General features: G+C 60.8%; 1 protein-coding gene across 4 annotated transcripts in view; it reads right to left on the bottom strand.

Annotated features, from left to right (window-relative positions):
* LOC133210289 (receptor-type tyrosine-protein phosphatase V-like) overlaps positions 1–6,743 on the bottom strand; it is a 33,028-nt gene extending 26,285 nt beyond the window's left edge. For 3 of the 4 annotated variants that reach the window (XM_061349550.1, XM_061349551.1, XM_061349552.1), the window contains exons 1-6: positions 6,638–6,743; positions 5,564–5,627; positions 3,333–3,599; positions 2,139–2,408; positions 1,384–1,650; positions 228–500 (exon numbers count right to left, since the gene is read on the bottom strand). In XM_061349550.1, the coding sequence (XP_061205534.1) occupies positions 228–500; positions 1,384–1,650; positions 2,139–2,408; positions 3,333–3,599; positions 5,564–5,627; positions 6,638–6,703 (1,207 nt within the window). In that variant the 5' untranslated portion in view covers positions 6,704–6,743. Of the gene's footprint in view, positions 1–227; positions 501–1,383; positions 1,651–2,138; positions 2,409–3,332; positions 3,600–5,563; positions 5,628–6,637 lie in introns of those variants that run through there. The other variant, XM_061349553.1, reaches the window with a different exon arrangement.
* Positions 6,744–16,105: the final 9,362 nt, after the last annotated feature.

Here is a 16,105-nt window from a genome sequence, read left to right as displayed (position 1 = left end):
CATCCCCACGCTGGTTAAGCTCCATCCCTTCCTTCCTGGCACGGCAGCTCTGCGGCAGCACCAAGTGTGGCTCCATAAGACCCCAGGAGGGACCGGGCTGACCCACAACCTGCTCTTGGGAGCAGGTACCACTGCACTGCCCCCCTCCTCATCCTCCCCCTGGGCATCAGCCCATCTCCATCAGGCAGCAGAAATGGCCTCAAAGGACACTCAGGTTTTCTGCTTACGTGTCCAGGCTGCTGCGCTGCGCGCTGATGCCCGGTAAGGCCCAGCCACCACTGTCACCTGGACAGAGTACTGCTTGCCGGGGCTCAGCCCATGGAAGGTGACATGACCGCTGTCCCCGCCGACAGAGATGTTCCTTGCCGGAGCACCGTCCTCTCCCTCCCGCAGCGTCACCAGGTAGAAGTCCCTCTCTCCTGCTGGGCTGCTCCAGCGAGCCTGCAGGGAGCTCTGCTCCTCTGCACTGCTCAGGGTCACGTTGCCAGGGCTCAGCGGGTCTGCAAGGGAACAGCGCTGTGTGTGTCAGGATTATGGGGTGCCCCGGCCCCACGCACACCCCTAAGCCGCATCCCCTGCTTCCTCATTCCCACGCGTACACATCCTCCTCCTCGCACACCCGCTCCTGCTCCAGACAACGCTGGCAGCGCTGCTGGGAAATTCCTCTCACTCCCCCTCGTCTCCATTCGCGTCCTGCCCCGAGCGCGCTGCCGCTCCCGGGAGCCGGCCGGTGCTGGCCCCTGGCTCCGTGCCCCTGGCACCGCGGAGTTCCGCTGGGTCTGGCAGGGCAGAGCCGCAGGCAGCAGCCGTGGGACTGATCCAGAGTCACTTCATAGCCGAACCCAGCCAGGGTGTGGAGCTCTGAGCCCCCTGCATCAGCACCGAGCTCCGCAGCCCAGCAGGAGAGCCCGAAAGAGATGGAGATTGTCATGGGCCAGCATCACCGCCCAGGGCAAGCCACCGGCACAACAGCTCTGAGCCTGCAGCTTGGCACCTCCATAGCGCGCTGCTCCCCACTAGAGAGTGCCAACGCTTCCCTGGCATTCAGCATGAACTTGCTCTATCCAGGAGGCTTTGTTTGCCTTCTCCATTTCCCCTCTTGGTTCTCCTGGGAACAGCTGGGAGAGCAAGCCCAGGGACAGTGCTGTTTGCAGTGCTATGGGCACGGTGTTGGCAGCGAACCAGAATGCTCCAGTTCAAACCAGCTGAACTGCTATCCCCTTGCCCTATTTTCTCTGCTGCCCTTGAACAGCCCTGAGGCCAAGCTGCACCAAACACCAACGGGATCTGCTGCCCTTCCATCCTCCTCCTCGGGAAGAGCCCACAGGCTCATCCCAGCGAGAAGCATCACCGATGTCACCCGCTCCTGGGCATCACACTCACACGTCCATGCGGTGGCGTTGGGCCCTGGCACAGTGTAGGGCCCAGCCGTGACGCTGAGCCCCAGCCAGTACTGGGTGCCAGGCTGGAGGTGCTGGAAGGTGTAACTGGTGAGGCCCCTCCTGGCAGACAGGGTCGTGGTCACCGTCCGGGTGAGGAGGTTGTGGAGCGCGAGGTGCAGCCATGCGGCCCCCGCAGCACCCATCCAGGAGGCGATGAGGCTGGTGCTGGAGCCCGGGCTGAGCCTCAGCTGCGTGGGGATGGAGGGAGCTGAGGGGAAAGATAGGAGGCAGCGAGGTTCAGCACGGAGCCTCCGGGACCCTTCTCTCTCCCCAGGGTCTCCTATGCCCATTGCTGCTCTCTATGGGGCTGGCAGGGCTCTGATGGAGCATGTCCCTCCTATGTCCCTTCCCAGGCAGGCTGGGGGGCTCCTGGGGTCCCTCCATGCTGTCACACTCCTTGAGGCTGCAGAGCTGGTGGCAGCCTGGGTTAATGCAGCGTTTTGGCAGCTCCCACCAGCCAAAACCTTGTGCCAGATTGCCCTTCTCCTATGGGGATATGGAGCACACAAACCCAGGCTGCGGGTCCTGCACTCTGGGCTCCCAGCAAGGATGTGAAGAACTGCCCATCCTACACAAACTCGCTATCCCAAGCCTGGAGACCTCTCTGCCATCCCAACACAGCTGGAATCTGTCCTGCACCCCTCCTGCCAAACCCTATCTCCCACCCCTTCCCTCCTGTGACCTGTAACTCCCTACCTGTCCAGTGGTGGATGCTGGTGCTCGCCTGGTTCGATCCAGCCAGGGTGCTGACCTTCAAGGCATACTCACTGCCAGGCAGCAACCCGTCAAACAGGAACGTGGAGGCATTGGGTGCGATGGATGCGTTCCTCACCAGCGTCTGGGAGTCGCTGTGGTACAGGGCGAGGTGGTACCCGTCTCGATGCCCATGGCCATGTGCCCAGGAGGCCAGCAGCAGGGCAGAGCTCCCACCACTGCTCAGGCTCAGGTTGCGGACAGGTGAAGGACCTGCATTGGACATGGCACGGGTGGCGCTGGCTCTTTTGGTGGTGGCTGACCTGCCAATGCCCCAAGCACAGCCCCATTGCCTACAGGAAAGCTGGAGAGGGGCTTGGGACAAGGGCCTGCAGGGACAGGCCAAGGGGAATGGCTTGAACCTGCCCGAGGGGAGACTGAGCTGAGCTCTTAGGCAGAAGCTCTTCCCTGTGAGGGTGCTGAGGCGCTGGCACAGGGTGCCCAGAGAAGCTGTGGCTGCCCCATCCCTGGCAGTGCTCAAGGCCAGGTTGGACACAGGGGCTTGGAGCAAGCTGCTCCAGTGGAAGGGGTCCCTGCCCGTGGCAGGGGTTGGAGCTGGAGGAGCTTTGAGGTCCTCATTCTATACCTGTAGGCATGGCATTCTCTACCCCTCAGCTCTCTGCAATCCACATCAGAAGCTGGTCCCTCATTAGCTCTCCTTTTGTAGGTTTTCTACCTTCACCTGCACTGATTTACTCAAGGCTCCCCACCTGAGCTGTGGGCTCACCAGCCTTGCCTCCTTACCTCAGCCCTTAGCATCAGCCAGGGATGGTGTAGAGCAAGGCTTGGTAAGGTAGCCAGTAACTGACAGAGTTGTGCCAAAAATCACAGAACAGATGCTCTTTCCTTGCAGCTCTTTCTGCACCTCCGGGCATCACATTTCCTACCCCTCAGCTCTCTGCAGTCTACATCATCAGTTGATCCATCATTAGCTATATTATTCCAGCAGATTCAGTATAAACCCTGCAGGGACACGACCCTCCCTCCACATGGATGAGGGAAAGACCCTTGGGGCTCTGGGGACCAGGGAAGAGCCTTATGGAAGTGAATAAAAGCCCAACACCCTGACCTGGACTTCACACCCTCCAAACCACCGGTAGGAGCATTGAAACCCTTTGGACCCTGTGGACCCCTTACTTGTCTGTGCTGTGACTGTCTGGCTGGTGGTCTCCATGCAGGCGAGCGTGGCTGTCACCTCAACCTCGTAGCGTGTGCCAGGGGTCAGCCCATGGAACCAGAAGCTGGTGATGTTGGGTCCAGCAGATCCATTCTGCAGCGGTGCCCCTGAGCCCAGCAGGGAGAGGGCGAGCCAGTATCCCTTGGCACCCACCTCCGGCTCATGCCAGGATAGAAGGATGGAGTCTGGCCGGCTCTGGTCACTCACACTGAGGTTCAGGAGGGTCCCTGCAGGGGCAAAGCCAAAACCATCAGCAGGGAGCTGGGTGGCCAAGCTGCAGGACCAGAGTCCCCAACCCACCCCTTTCACTGCACAGAGGGCACCGCCATGGGGACTGCCCCACTTCCATCAGGCCCCTAACCCCAAGGGCTCTGAGTGGCCTTTGGAAAACACAGGAAGGTTCAGAAACCCCCATGGACTAGGGTCAAAGGCACTATGTGAAAGAGATGCTCCTAAGCATAGAGCATCTCCTCCTTTGGAGAACGTCCAGAAGGCTTCAGGCCATCACGTGCGTTGTCCAGAAAGGTTTATATCAGAAACATGCTCCCTGCAACTGTCTCTGCATGGGCTCTGACAGAGGACAGTGTAAAGGCTGCTTTGGGGCAACCCAGGCACAGACCCCACTGTCCTGCCCAGTGCACGAACGACACGGAAAGAGCAGGACACCGCACACGTGGAAGAAAAGTGGGGCCAGATTGTCACCCCCTTGCTGAGATGTGTCCTTGCTGCAGCAAGCACGCTGCGGCCACAGGGCTGGTGCTGTGGCATCCCGATGGGAGAGCGTCTGGGGACAAGGAAGTGGCGTACAGGGCTTGGCCTAATTGGTGGGTCACTGGCCAGCTCGGCTCTTGACTCCTTGCTCTGGAACCACCTCCACAAACAGAAGCCAGACAGAGCCTGTCCGTCAGGAGCAAGCTGGCAACGTGTCCCTGTGCCTCCATTAACAGAGTGTGTGTGTGCCCACCATCCCTGCCTTGCTGTGGATGAGGAGCTCCCTATTGCATTGAGCCTTTGGGAAACACCACAACAGCCCTAGTGCTAATAAGACACTTGTGTAATAATTAGCCCTGAAGATGTATGGTGTGGAACACGTTGTAACAGGCTCACATGCGATCTGGAGCAGCAAAAAGAGCTTTAGACAAGCACAGCTATTGCCCTGGAGGTCTACCTGGGGGCTGGTTTATACAGCCAGTGTGGGGTGAGCCCCAGGGGCAGGGGCACCTTTGGGACTGCTCCAGGGTTGTGTGTGGCCTTCCCACAGAGCTGGACAGGTTTGGAGCTGCACACAAGTTGTGTTTGATGCAATGGAGCCTGCTGCCACTCTGAGAGCTTCACTCAGCCAATGAGTGGAACTGGGGCACATCTTTTCTCCCTGGGAAAAGCCTCAGTGCCACCCCTGAGCAGTGCAAATGCAGATTCAGGAGCAGCCTGCTCAGGAATGGTTATGTGAATGGAGCTGGGTGTCCATGGGGTTGGGTCAGCAGGGACCCAGTTGCAGCAGCTCACTGAGCACAGGGCATGGTTGATCCCCTGAAGACAGGCAGGAGGGTTGTGCCCTGCATGGAGTTCAAACAGGGATGTGTTATCACTGTTTTATCTCTCTTACCTAATGAAGGGGTGAGTTCTCCACCCATGTTTGTCTGCTTCTCTTGGCTTCCCAATAGACTGCACTGCCTACCTCCAGTCACCTTCACCTCTGCAGCACAAGTGTACTCATCCCTGAAATGGGCCAGAGGCATCCTCCAGCCCCGAGGCCCTGCATCACCGCACTGCTCATAGAGCAGCCCTGCTAACCACATCACAGGCAGCCACATCCAGGTACACCCCGTGCCCTGCCTGGTGCCTGCGGATCCTCTGGGAGGGGTTGCAGTAGCAGGGCCAGTGCCATGAGGCTGTGCTGCTCCCCAGCCAGCTCAGCACAGCCATGGGGTACGATCCTGCCCAGGCAACTGCAGGGGCTCTCCCTGGGAAGGAGCGAGGTTTGTCCATCTCTCACACTGCTCCCCATAAGGCTGGCTGCTGGAGAAGGATGGGGCTGAGTCCTTCCCTTTCTCAGGCCATGATCTGCAGCCTGCAGTTAGGATAAAGCATTTACGAAGCTACTCTTAACTCCAAGAGTCCTGGCCTAGCACCCATCTCGCTGCACCAAGGCCACCCTCTTCACCCTGAGAACCCCTTTGCTTTGACTTACCTCTATCACTGTGAGCAGCCTCTTCCTCCAGCCCTGCCCGTGATGTGCGGTTGCATCCCTCGCCCTGGGGATTGAAGGTGTCAAGTGAGAGAGGGATGGGATGAGAGCAGCGCCTGGGAGAGGTGCAGGGTCCCATCCCATCACACATCTGCGACCCTCCGGGGGCTGTGACCCCTTTTCCCAGGAGAGCCCAGGTCACTGCTCACGTCGCACTCCCCTGGCCAAGGCAGGGATACAGGATCAGCAGATGTGGCTTGTGGGCTGCCCTGGCCTTTTGCATGGCTCCTGGGACTGCAGAAACCAAGATGGGGCCATGCCCACTGGGGGAGACCCACTGAACCAGCCGGTGCACAAGGGGGAAGAGCTGGGGAAGGAGGGAGCTCCAGACAGGCCCTGGCAAGCTCATTCCCTCAACAGGCACCTCTCCACAGTCATGGGGAGGATGGAGGGACCCCAACCCTCAGCCTGCCATCCCCCCCGTGCTGCGGAGCGAGGGCTTGGGCTGAGAGCTCCAGAGCACCCAGCACCCTTCACACCGCAGTGGGTGCTGAGCACACTCACAGGACACCGGTTTCCCCAGAGCCTGCTTGCAGCAGGGTGTGCCCTGCTTTAGGTTGCGTCCAGTTCCCTCCACATTAAAGGAAATCTCTCTGCCCACTCCCTATCCCACAACAAGCCCCAAAGGAGAGATCATCTTTAGTTCTTTCCCCCTTGGCTCTGCTGGCTGACTCACTGCTGGCTCCCGCACCGACCGTGGTGCGGAGGAGAGCGAAGGGGCTCTGCATGCCTGGGGACAGCATCCAGCCCCTGGCGTGAGGAGCTGTGCAGCCATGGCAGCAGTGCCACGCTCCCATCCCAGGCACTGGGCACGGCGGTGGAGGGGGAAGTGGAGGAAAGAGCCAGCTCCTAATTGCAAACGTTGCTAATTTGGTTCAGCTGCAGAGCCGGAGCGGCAGCCCAGGAAGATGCCGTCATTCCTCGGCGGGGTAGGACTATGCAAAGCCCCTGCCACCGGTGAGCTCGGAGCCAAGAGCCTGCATGGACAAGTGAGGGGTTGAAGAGAGAAGAGCTTACCTCTGCCAGGGTTCCCAGGAGCCGTGGCACCCACAGGACAAGCAGCGGCAGCAGTGGTGGCCTCATTGGGACTGGGGTGGCTGCAGACGAGAGGGATGACAAGTTGGGGGGGGGGTTGGTTCTTAGCAGCGGCTGTCACCACCCCCTTCTCCCATGCAGCGAGGGGCCGCATCCCCGCATTGCCTCCCGAGTGCGGGTGCCAGGATGAGCTCAGCGGGGCCCACGGTGCACATCAGCCTCGGGTGCGGGGCTGGGAGAGGCGCAGGGGGTGCGTGTGCCCCGCGCTGTGTGCATTTGCTATTGTCCCCTTGGGTCCGCGTCCCTCTGCCGTGGCTCTGTGCGTGCTGCGGCCCCAGAGCTGCCTCCGGGGGGGGGACTCTACAGGACCGGAGCCCGCTCTGGCCATCAGCGGGAGCTCCGCTGAGTTGTGGGAGTCGGTGCCGAGAGGGGAGGAGACCGGACAGGGCAGATGGCGGCTCCGAGCGGGAGGGGAGTGCCCAAACCAGCCCCCAGCGACGGGCGGAGGGGCGGAGCGCAGCCTGGGGCAATGCGCTGGGGATGCTGGAGCAGCGCTGGGTGCTTCTGTTCGTGCACCCTTTAACGAGGTGCATAGGGAGCGGGGGGTCCGGTCACGCTGGGTGCGGAGGGAGCGGTGTTCCTGGGTGCGATGCCCGCAGCGCAGGGGTGGGCAGATGGGAGCTGGGAAGCGCACATCCCACGGGCGCAACGATGCCTGGACCGTGCTTTGCCCACGGGAGGGGTTGGCAGCGTCGGAGCCTTGTCCTGGCTGCTCGTGGGTGCTGTAGGAGCTGTTGTGTGCAGTACAGCGAAGACGGGAGCAGGCTGTGCTCCCTGAGGGGCCTGCACTGTGCAGTGCGTGGCAGGGTGCCAGCTCTGATTCAGAGCAGAGATGCCATTGGCTTCACATCAGCGCCGGAGATCTGGGACAGCGCTGGAAGAGGTTCAGTGATGCATCTATCCCGGAAGCCAGGGCAGCCTGTGTTGCCATGGGACTCTATCCCAGTAGCCAGCACAGCCACCAACAATAAGCTGGCTATTCAGGCTCTGCCTGCTGCTGTAAGCCACAGAGCTGTCAGGGTGGACGCAAGCCCCAGCTGGCCCCAGGACAGCAGATTCCCTCCTACAAAGCCTCAGAGGTTTGTCAAGGTGGGACCTGTGACAGAGCAGCCCCAGTGCCTGGGCAAAGACATAGGAAGGCCCCAGCCCTGTGCTGAGGGGCACACAAGGACCCTGGTTTAGGACCCATCTCCAGATGGGGAGCAAGCTGAGCCCACCAGCATGCTGCCCCTGTGCTCCTGCATGAGAATGGGCTGGGGGACACCTCTGCACTGTGCCTGCTGCCCACCACAGTGGGGCTGACCTCTGAGCATGAAGCCAGAAGTGTCCCAGCAGCTTTCCCAGTCTCCACATTCTGCCGGCACCCTGGCCATGGGGATGTGCCTGTACCAGGGTGTTTGAGCTGTGCCTGCAGTGGAAACAGCCCAAAGTGCTGGTGGGAGCCAAACCCAGGCCCCGTCCCTGGCGCCACACGGCTCAGCCACCTCCCAGACTGGACAGAAGCTGCTCATTATGTGCTGGTGTTGCCCTCCCCATGGCCACCCCAGTGACACGGTGTCACCGCAGGTACGGACGCACAGAGAGCTCGCCTTCAACAGGGGATGCCAGAACTCCCCTCTGGTCCCCCCGACAGCGAAGCCTCTGTCTGTGCCAGACCCAAAAACAACTGCAGAAGGTTTCTCCACCCAGCAGCTGGAACCAGGCCTGGAAACTCAGGGGCTGCCGAGTCATCACATTCTCCATAAAGCAGCAAAGGCTACTGCAAGGAGCAGGGGGATGGGGGACACGGAGCCGGCCATGAGCTGTGCAGCCAAGCCACTGCCTCCTGGAAAGGGGAGAACCTCAGTATGGGAGGTTGTCCTTGCCCTGGGCCCCACTGGAATCATCCAGCCTGCAGCAGAGACGGGAAAGGGGACCTCTGGCATTGCGCCCATCACTGTGGCGTCAGGTCTTGCCCACGCTGAGGGACAGCAGACTGTGTAGTGGCAAAGGTTTCAGGCAGTCCTCCTGGTAGCGCCAACCTCAGACCAGAGCAAAGTCCACCCCCAATTTGCCTTTGCACTCTGTGCACTGGACTTTACTCCGGGTGCTCTGGGCATGGAGATAGATGGTGGCACAGGGCTTGTTCCCCATGGGGCCTATCACAGGCCTCCCGCTCCCTGGGAAGCAGCAGTGGGAGCGAGGATGAGCAGGGTGGGCAGCAGAATGCGTGCCCACGGCACCCAAGTGTCTGTGTGTGCTGACAGGGGCGGGCAGTGCTGCCAGGGCTGGGCAAGGGCAGAGCCTGGCAGGGGACAGGGTGCAGGCAGGGATGCTGTTGCTTCCTGAGGGACTCAGCCTGCTGCCCAGGCAAGCACTATGCCATGAGCAATGCTGCCAGTGCACGGAGGAGCCTGTGCCCATGTCTCGATGTGCAGCCCTGCTGTCCCTGCAACAGCTCTGCCATCCCTCCCTGGCCAGGACACCTTGCCTTCGAACTGGCACCCTGCCACAACAAGGTGCCCAAGGGCCCCGTGATGTGGGGCACTGATGCCACTGGGATTAGGCTCAGAGCAGCACTGGGGCTCCTGTTCTGACTGGCCCAGCAGCATCACCACTCTGATCCCTGTCTCTCTTTGTGCAGACTATTGCTGTGAATTGCCCAAGGCCACAGTTTCTCCCCTCTGCCATCTCTGAGGTGCTGAGCACCGCCTGGGGCTGCAAGGGAGGAACAAGGGGAACAGGCTGGTCCTGGAGCAGAGCCTATGCAGGATGCAGGTGCCGCTGGGACCTCTCTCTTTACAAGGTTCACACGCCACTGTTCACCAGACCTAAACCCTAGAGCACTGGGATGCTCTTCCTTCAACCCCTCACAAGTGTTTAATCACTTCCACGTGGAACCCTGCCAGTGCCGCTGCCTGCCTCTTGCCCTGGGCTTTCAAACCTTGGAGCTCTTCCCATCCGGCAGAGAGCAGAAGGCAGGCAGGCAGTGGGAGCCATCACCCCTTCTGCAGGGCAGCGCTGCGCCCAGGGCAGGCACGGCCGCTCTGGCCAGGCTCTGGGGTGTCCGGGAGCCGCAGGAACGGCTGCGATGCTCGGGTGGTGCCTGCGCTCCCCTCCCTTGCTGCTGGAGACCTGGCAGCGGAGCCCGCGGTGCCTGCGGGTGCGCACCCGGCGCCGCAGAGCTGGGAAGAGCCGGGCTGCGGTGACTCAGAGCGCAGCGGAGCCGGCAGAGCCGGGCAGACCTGCTCTGCCCCCCGGGGGGTGGGTGCTGCCCCGGAGCCCAGCAGGAGCAGGAGTCCCCTTTCCCTGGCTGGGGCCAGAGGCACCCGGTGGGGAGAGCTGGCAGCAGCCTGGGGAGAGCCTGCCCCGCACTCGGGCAGCAGCTGGACGGCCCCAAACCCACCCCATCACCAAAGCCTGCGGAGCCCTATGGGGCTCTGCTCCCACCCTGGCATCCCTCCAGGGATACCTGTGCCAGCACAGGCTGACAGCAAAGGTACCCGGTGCTGCGAGGATGCCGCACTCACAGAACCAAGAAGTAGCCATGAAGCAGCTCTCAGTGCCCACCCGTGCCTCATCCTGCTGGGGAGCCCCGGCTCCAGCTCCCCCTGCACAGGCACAGCGATGCCAGGCTCTGCTTCTGGCACAGCCACGCACAGAGGCTGCCTGCTCCGCACCGCCTGTCCCATAGCCCAGGGATGGGGTTTTGCCCTCACCGTGCCAGAGCACAGGAGGGTCCACGCTGCTTCCCCCACCGCACGCATCCCGGTTTCAAGCGCACGGCCGGGAGGAGAGGGAGGGGAGCAAGGAGCCGGAGCGGTACCTGTCCTGCTGGACATGGCCGGTGTGGTCCTCAGCCTGTCCCCGCGAGCCTGGCGTGCGCCGTGTCACCTTGGCACACTCACTCCTGCCGTTTACTGCTGCTTGTGCAGGGCCCTGACGCTCAAGTCTGGGCTGGTCCCGCAGGAAGGCCCGCCTGGGCTCGCCCAGCGCCTCGCTGCAGGATGCCAGGGAGGAGGGATCGGCTGGGCAGGAACGGCTCCTGGGAGGGCAGGGGGCTGCGCCCCAGGGAGGGTGGGAGATGTGTGCCGTGCATGGCTCGCACCTCGCCTCGCTTCGTGCCACGTACTGGTACGTGCTGGGAGCATCCTGCGATGGGAAGGACCCTTGGGGATGGTGAGCATCCCTTCATGCAGCTCTTGCAAAGGGAGGCAGGGAGAGCACCAAGGCTGTGATGGAGCCAGCACAAAACACCCAGACTCACACTCCAGCCCTGCAGGTGTCTGTGGACTGTAGTTGCTAAAGGATTTGCTGCCCCGAGCCCTGTTAGACCAGCCACCATCAAGCAGTGAGAGCATCCTGGTCCCTCTCAGTCTCATGCCAAGGGGTGGATGGAGAGGAGCCAGTGAGTTTGCTTAAGAGGTACAGAGCATCCCAAGAGCTAGTCCAGAGTGGAATCTATCCTCACCCTTGGGAGCAGGTGCCTGGGTGCAAGGAGCAGGTCTTGCCAGTGGGTTTGGAGGAAACCTGGGACCATGGGAGCAGGTACCAATGCACCCGCTCCCCTGTCTTGATGGATGTGACAAGAGCCATGGCAGCAAGCGTGAGGACTCCTGTCTCCTGCAGTTCCAGCTGAAAGCAGGGGCTGGAGTGCCTGTTTCTGGTGTCATTATGAGAGGTTGGCAGTATTAGCCCAGCTTCAGCCCCATGTGGTGGCTGTGGGTTCCCCCACATGCAGTGCATGGGAGGGGGACTTTATGGTTCCACAAGGGTCACATTAATGCTCATGCTACCGCTGCTGCTCAGTGGGGGCAGCTGCCCCACCATGGTCCCTGTCCCTGCTGGGCAAAGCTCTGTGCAGGGAACAGGGAGAGGGAAGGGGATGCTGGCTCAGCCCAAGGCAGCGGCAGGGAGGGGATGAAGCCCTGCACACTGCTGCCCTGCTCAGCAGCTATGAGAAACCAGCCTCCGAATGTGGAGAGCGGCTCCGCTTCCAAACACCGCCCTGAACTGCAGAACTCACCTCAAACTGAAACCAGCCCCAGCCCTCTGCTTCCGAGCTTCCTGTATAAAAACAAACCTGCCCGACGGCTGCATTTGCACACAAAGGGTTTTGTTTTCAGGAGGAAGGTCTCTTTTTTGGAGCAGTAAACACAGCGCCTGCCCGTCCTCCATGCCTGCCTCTCCGCTCAGGGTGAAGGCATCGCCCCCTTTTGCTGCCCGGCTGCTTTCCTGCTTCCCCATCCCCTGCCTGCAGCAACGCCTTGGAGCGCAGGGAGAGGGGCAGGATGGGGCTGCGCAAGCCTCCTTCCACAGAGGGATCGGAGTCTGCCTGTGGCTCTCCGTGCACCGCGGCGGTCCCAGGGCCCTGTGGCACCCGGGGGTGCTCCCCTCCCCGCAGCCTTTGCAGCGCCCGCTTCTGCAGCTCCTCGGCATCTCCCTGGCATCTCCCGTAGCACCCGGAGCCAAACACAACACAAGCGGCGCCTGCTGCTTTCGGTGCGCAGCCCTCACGAGAAGGGCAGATGGGGACCCCCCCCACCTCAGCTCCAGGACCCCCAAGACACCCCCCCACCTTCCCCAGGCTGATGCGCATTTGGGGCTGGCACAGCTGCAGCCTGGCTGCTCCCCAGGGTGCTGCCATAGAGAGCATTCACCCATCGCAGCAAAAACTGCTTCTTGGGCTACGGCTTGGCCGCGGGGATGGGTCTCATGGCCAGTGATTGCTAAAGGCTCTGCTGGCACAAGCTCAGCCCCACCAGGCGGGTGCTGGAATTCTGGAGCAGGGGTGAGGCGGTCACAGAGGGATGCAGGATCAGCCCCCCCCCACCATTGCCTGTTGACAGTTTAGCCCTTGTGAAGCATCTGTACCTTCAGGCACAGCCTCTGCTGTGGGATGGCAGGGCCTTTCATTGCGTCTTGCAGTGTGATGTGGGGCTCAGCATTGCTCTCCAGGGGTCCCCAGTGATGCGTCCATGGAGCTGAACACCCTGGTTTGAGGGTTTGGGGGGCAAGGAGGGTCTGTTCCTTCCCAGATACCAGCCTTGGAGCTCTGGTCTCCACCCAAAGCAATGGCTAAAGCTTTCACCCCTGTGCTGGGACACACGTGCCCTGCCTCAGTTTAGCACCCATGCACCAGGAGGCAGAGGTGCTCTGCCGCAGGAGGAGAGGCAGAGCTGCTAGTGGGGATGCATCAAGTTTTGCTGCGCCTCCTCATCCCTCCCTGGGCTGTCATTAGCAGTGAGCTCAGCACTGGGCTGTGAAGCCACGCTACCCTGTTTCTCCCATGGGTGCTGGCCCCAGCGCCCAGGAGGGACCGTCCAAAGCTTGAAGGGATTCACGGTGCTGCTGTTTGGCTTTTGCCGCCTGCCTGGGGGAGCCTAAACCAACAAACACTGCAGAGCAAAGGAACGTTTCCCTGCTTCTGCCTGGTCAAGTGGTTTCCTGTTTTCCAAGCAGCTCTTCCAGCAGCACTGGGGCAGAGGACTTGGCTGATCCAGGGCAGACCCTCACCAGGAAGGCGAGTTCCTGCCGCTTGACATCGGTCAGAGAAAGATGTCAGAAAGGATTGGCTCTAGGATCAGCTGCGACCTTTACCTGGAGCAGCAGACAGCATCACCCTCTTTCCCCCTGGGCTGAAAGCATCTTTCCCCTCCTTTGCTGAGCGCTGGCAGGGAGTCTGCCCCAAAAACCAGCCTGTGCTGTCCCCTGCGGTGCCTGACCCATGCAGAAGAGACAGGCAGAGAAGATGCTGACACACTCTGTGTGTCACTGCTTGACTCAGCCCTAGCTCCTCAGGGAAGACAGGATCCATCTGGGCCTCCTCCATCCTGACAGGGACAGGAACATAAACCAGGCCCTTGCAGCAACAGAGGCAGACACAGGGCCCAGACCTGGGCAGTGCTGCAGGATGCAGCCCATCACACAGCACATCCTCCCTGCCTGCAGGAGCACGTACCCGCAGGCTGCAGCACTGGAGTGACCCCAGAGCCCAGCTGAGGTGACTCCTGTGTCTGGGAAGAGACCCCCAGGAATGGGCAGGCAGAGCTGGAGATGGCCTCTGGCAGGGGTGATGCCACCAAGTGGGATGTGATCTGCTGGTGTGTTGTGGGATCATCGGATCCTGGAGTGGTTTATGTTGAAGGGACCTTAAAGCTCACCCAGCTCCAACCCCTGCCATGGGGACACCTTCCACCAGAGCAGGTCGCTCTGTGTCCAACCTGGCCTTGATTTTGTCAAAGCCCCATGGTCCATCCTCTGCCTGGCAGTGAAGGTGCCCCTGCCCCAGGGCATCTGAGGACTCCTCGTGGCCCCAAAAGCAGACGAAAAAGACCCAAACCTTGCCGTTTCTCAGCTTTTCCTTCAGATCTGGGGCACCCGTGGCTCCCAGCACCGCGGCTTTGCCACAGGGAGCGACAGAAATATCCCTGATAGCTGGAGCTCGGTTAAAACAGGCTCCGTGTGCGCTGGGGGAGCGGCACCGTGCGGTCCCATCCGCTCGGCATTGCTGCCCTCTGGCTGCCTCCACGCATCCATGGCTGGAGGGATGGGACCTGCCCTGGCTGTCACAGGGTGAGATGCACCGCAACTCAGGATCCTGCCTGTGGGAGCAGGTCAAGGGGGTTTAGAGCATCACCAGCCCGGGTGTGTGTGGGGGGGGTGTGCTGGCAGCCTAGTACCAAACTACAGCATCGAGGGCTTGAGTTGAGGGAGTTGGTCTCATCTGCACATGCAATGTGCCTCCCCTGATGCTGGCAGCCCAGGACATGCCCTGCTGGGCTTAGACAGGATTGCCTTGGTGGGATTCAGGGTGAGAAGGCTGCGCTCAAGGGATGGTAGAGGATAACAGGATACGGCAGTGGATTCATATTTGCAGGAGATAGCAAGGTTTTTCTCTGGGCTCTCCTACCTTAAAAAGATGCTTTAATAGAATGAGGAAAGCAACATGGAAAGCTCAAGAAAACCTGGCTTTCAGTAAAAGATCTGACAGGGCTCAGCTTTATGGTTTTCCCAAGAAAAGGGGTATAGGCCATCAGGGTAAGTATGCAGGTATCACAGAATCATGGAAGGGTTTGGGTTGGAAGGGACCTTAAAGCTCATCCAGTTCCAGTGTGGGCAGGGACCCCTTCCACTGGAGCAGCTTGCTCCAAGCCCCTGTGTCCAACCTGGCCTTGAGCACTGCCAGGGATGGGGTAGCCACAGCTTCTCTGGGCACCCTGTGCCAGCGCCTCAGCACCCTCACAGGGAAGAGCTTCTGCCTAAGAGCTCAGCTCAGTCTCCCCTCGGGCAGGTTCAAGCCATTCCCCTTGGCCTGTCCCTACATCCCTTGTCCCAAGCCCCTCTCCAGGTTTCCTGCAGCCCCTTTAGGCACTGGAGCTGCTCTAAGTACAGCTGCATCTGCATGGAGATGCTTCCTATCCAGTAGCAGCTGTGCCATGCCAGCAGCTGGGAACTGGAGGATCCAGGCTCTCGGGTAGCCTCTCCCTGTACCTCCGGTTTCAGACAACCCCAGCTCATCCCCACCTCCAAGCCTCAGTGCAGGAGCTGCTTGCTGCCTCATCCTCCCTGGCCCGCACTGTGCAGCAGCAAAGCCCTTTGTCCCCAGTAGCTGCATCCACAGGTCCATCCTATGCTGGGGCCAGATGGTACAGTCAGCATCACACGTATGGGCTGGTTTTTAGCGAGGTTAAGAAACTTAGCCCCCGTGGAGGGACAAACTCAGCATCTGTTTGACTTGTTGAACCTATTTCTGCACCGGACGTTGGTTGAGAGAGGGCTATTTTTAACCACCCCTGGGTTGCTGTGCTCTTTCTGGGTGTTATCACAGGCTAGGACTGGATCTGTGCGCTCTTCACAAAACACTCCCCACTGATCCCAGACCAGATAAGCCTACAGACAGCCAGCACCACTTCCCCTGGGCCCAGCGCTGCGTGGGCACAGGCTGTCTCGCAGCAGAAATGGAAGTGACTGCTTGCTAACCGCTTCCTTTCCTTCTGAGCATCTCCCTCCCTCCTGCCTGTCCTGATGAGTTTGCTTCCTGTTATTGACAACGGCCCCTGCACCCATTGAGCTGTCACCACACTCAGTGACCCCACCAGAACAAAGCCCGGGGGTGTGCAGAGCAAACCTAACACAGCTTTGCCGGGGCAGGCCATGCCACTGGGTACCAAGGAGCCTGCTGCCACAGGGAGCCTGGGTGCAAGCAGCACGAATCTGAAGGGTTTCCAGGCCTTTTGGTGCCTGTTTCACAGGGAGCTGCCTTGTCCTGAATGCTCTGGGGATGGGGAGGAGCTGGGGGGTTCTTGCTCCTCGGAGCCTCCTTCCTGCTCACAGAGCTCACTGATGTCAAGCTGATGCTGTGGGATAAAGCTTCCTGAGATGACACATGTGTGTGTGTGTCTTGGCCTG

This window comes from Neopsephotus bourkii, unplaced genomic scaffold, assembly GCF_033783945.1.
Source record: "Neopsephotus bourkii isolate Nb327-2 ecotype Australia unplaced genomic scaffold, CSIRO-AGI_Nbou_v1 NB_414, whole genome shotgun sequence".
NCBI lineage: Eukaryota > Metazoa > Chordata > Aves > Psittaciformes > Psittacidae > Neopsephotus > Neopsephotus bourkii.
The sequence above is the reverse complement of the archived record's forward strand: the minus strand, read 5'-3'. Positions and strand labels throughout refer to the sequence as shown.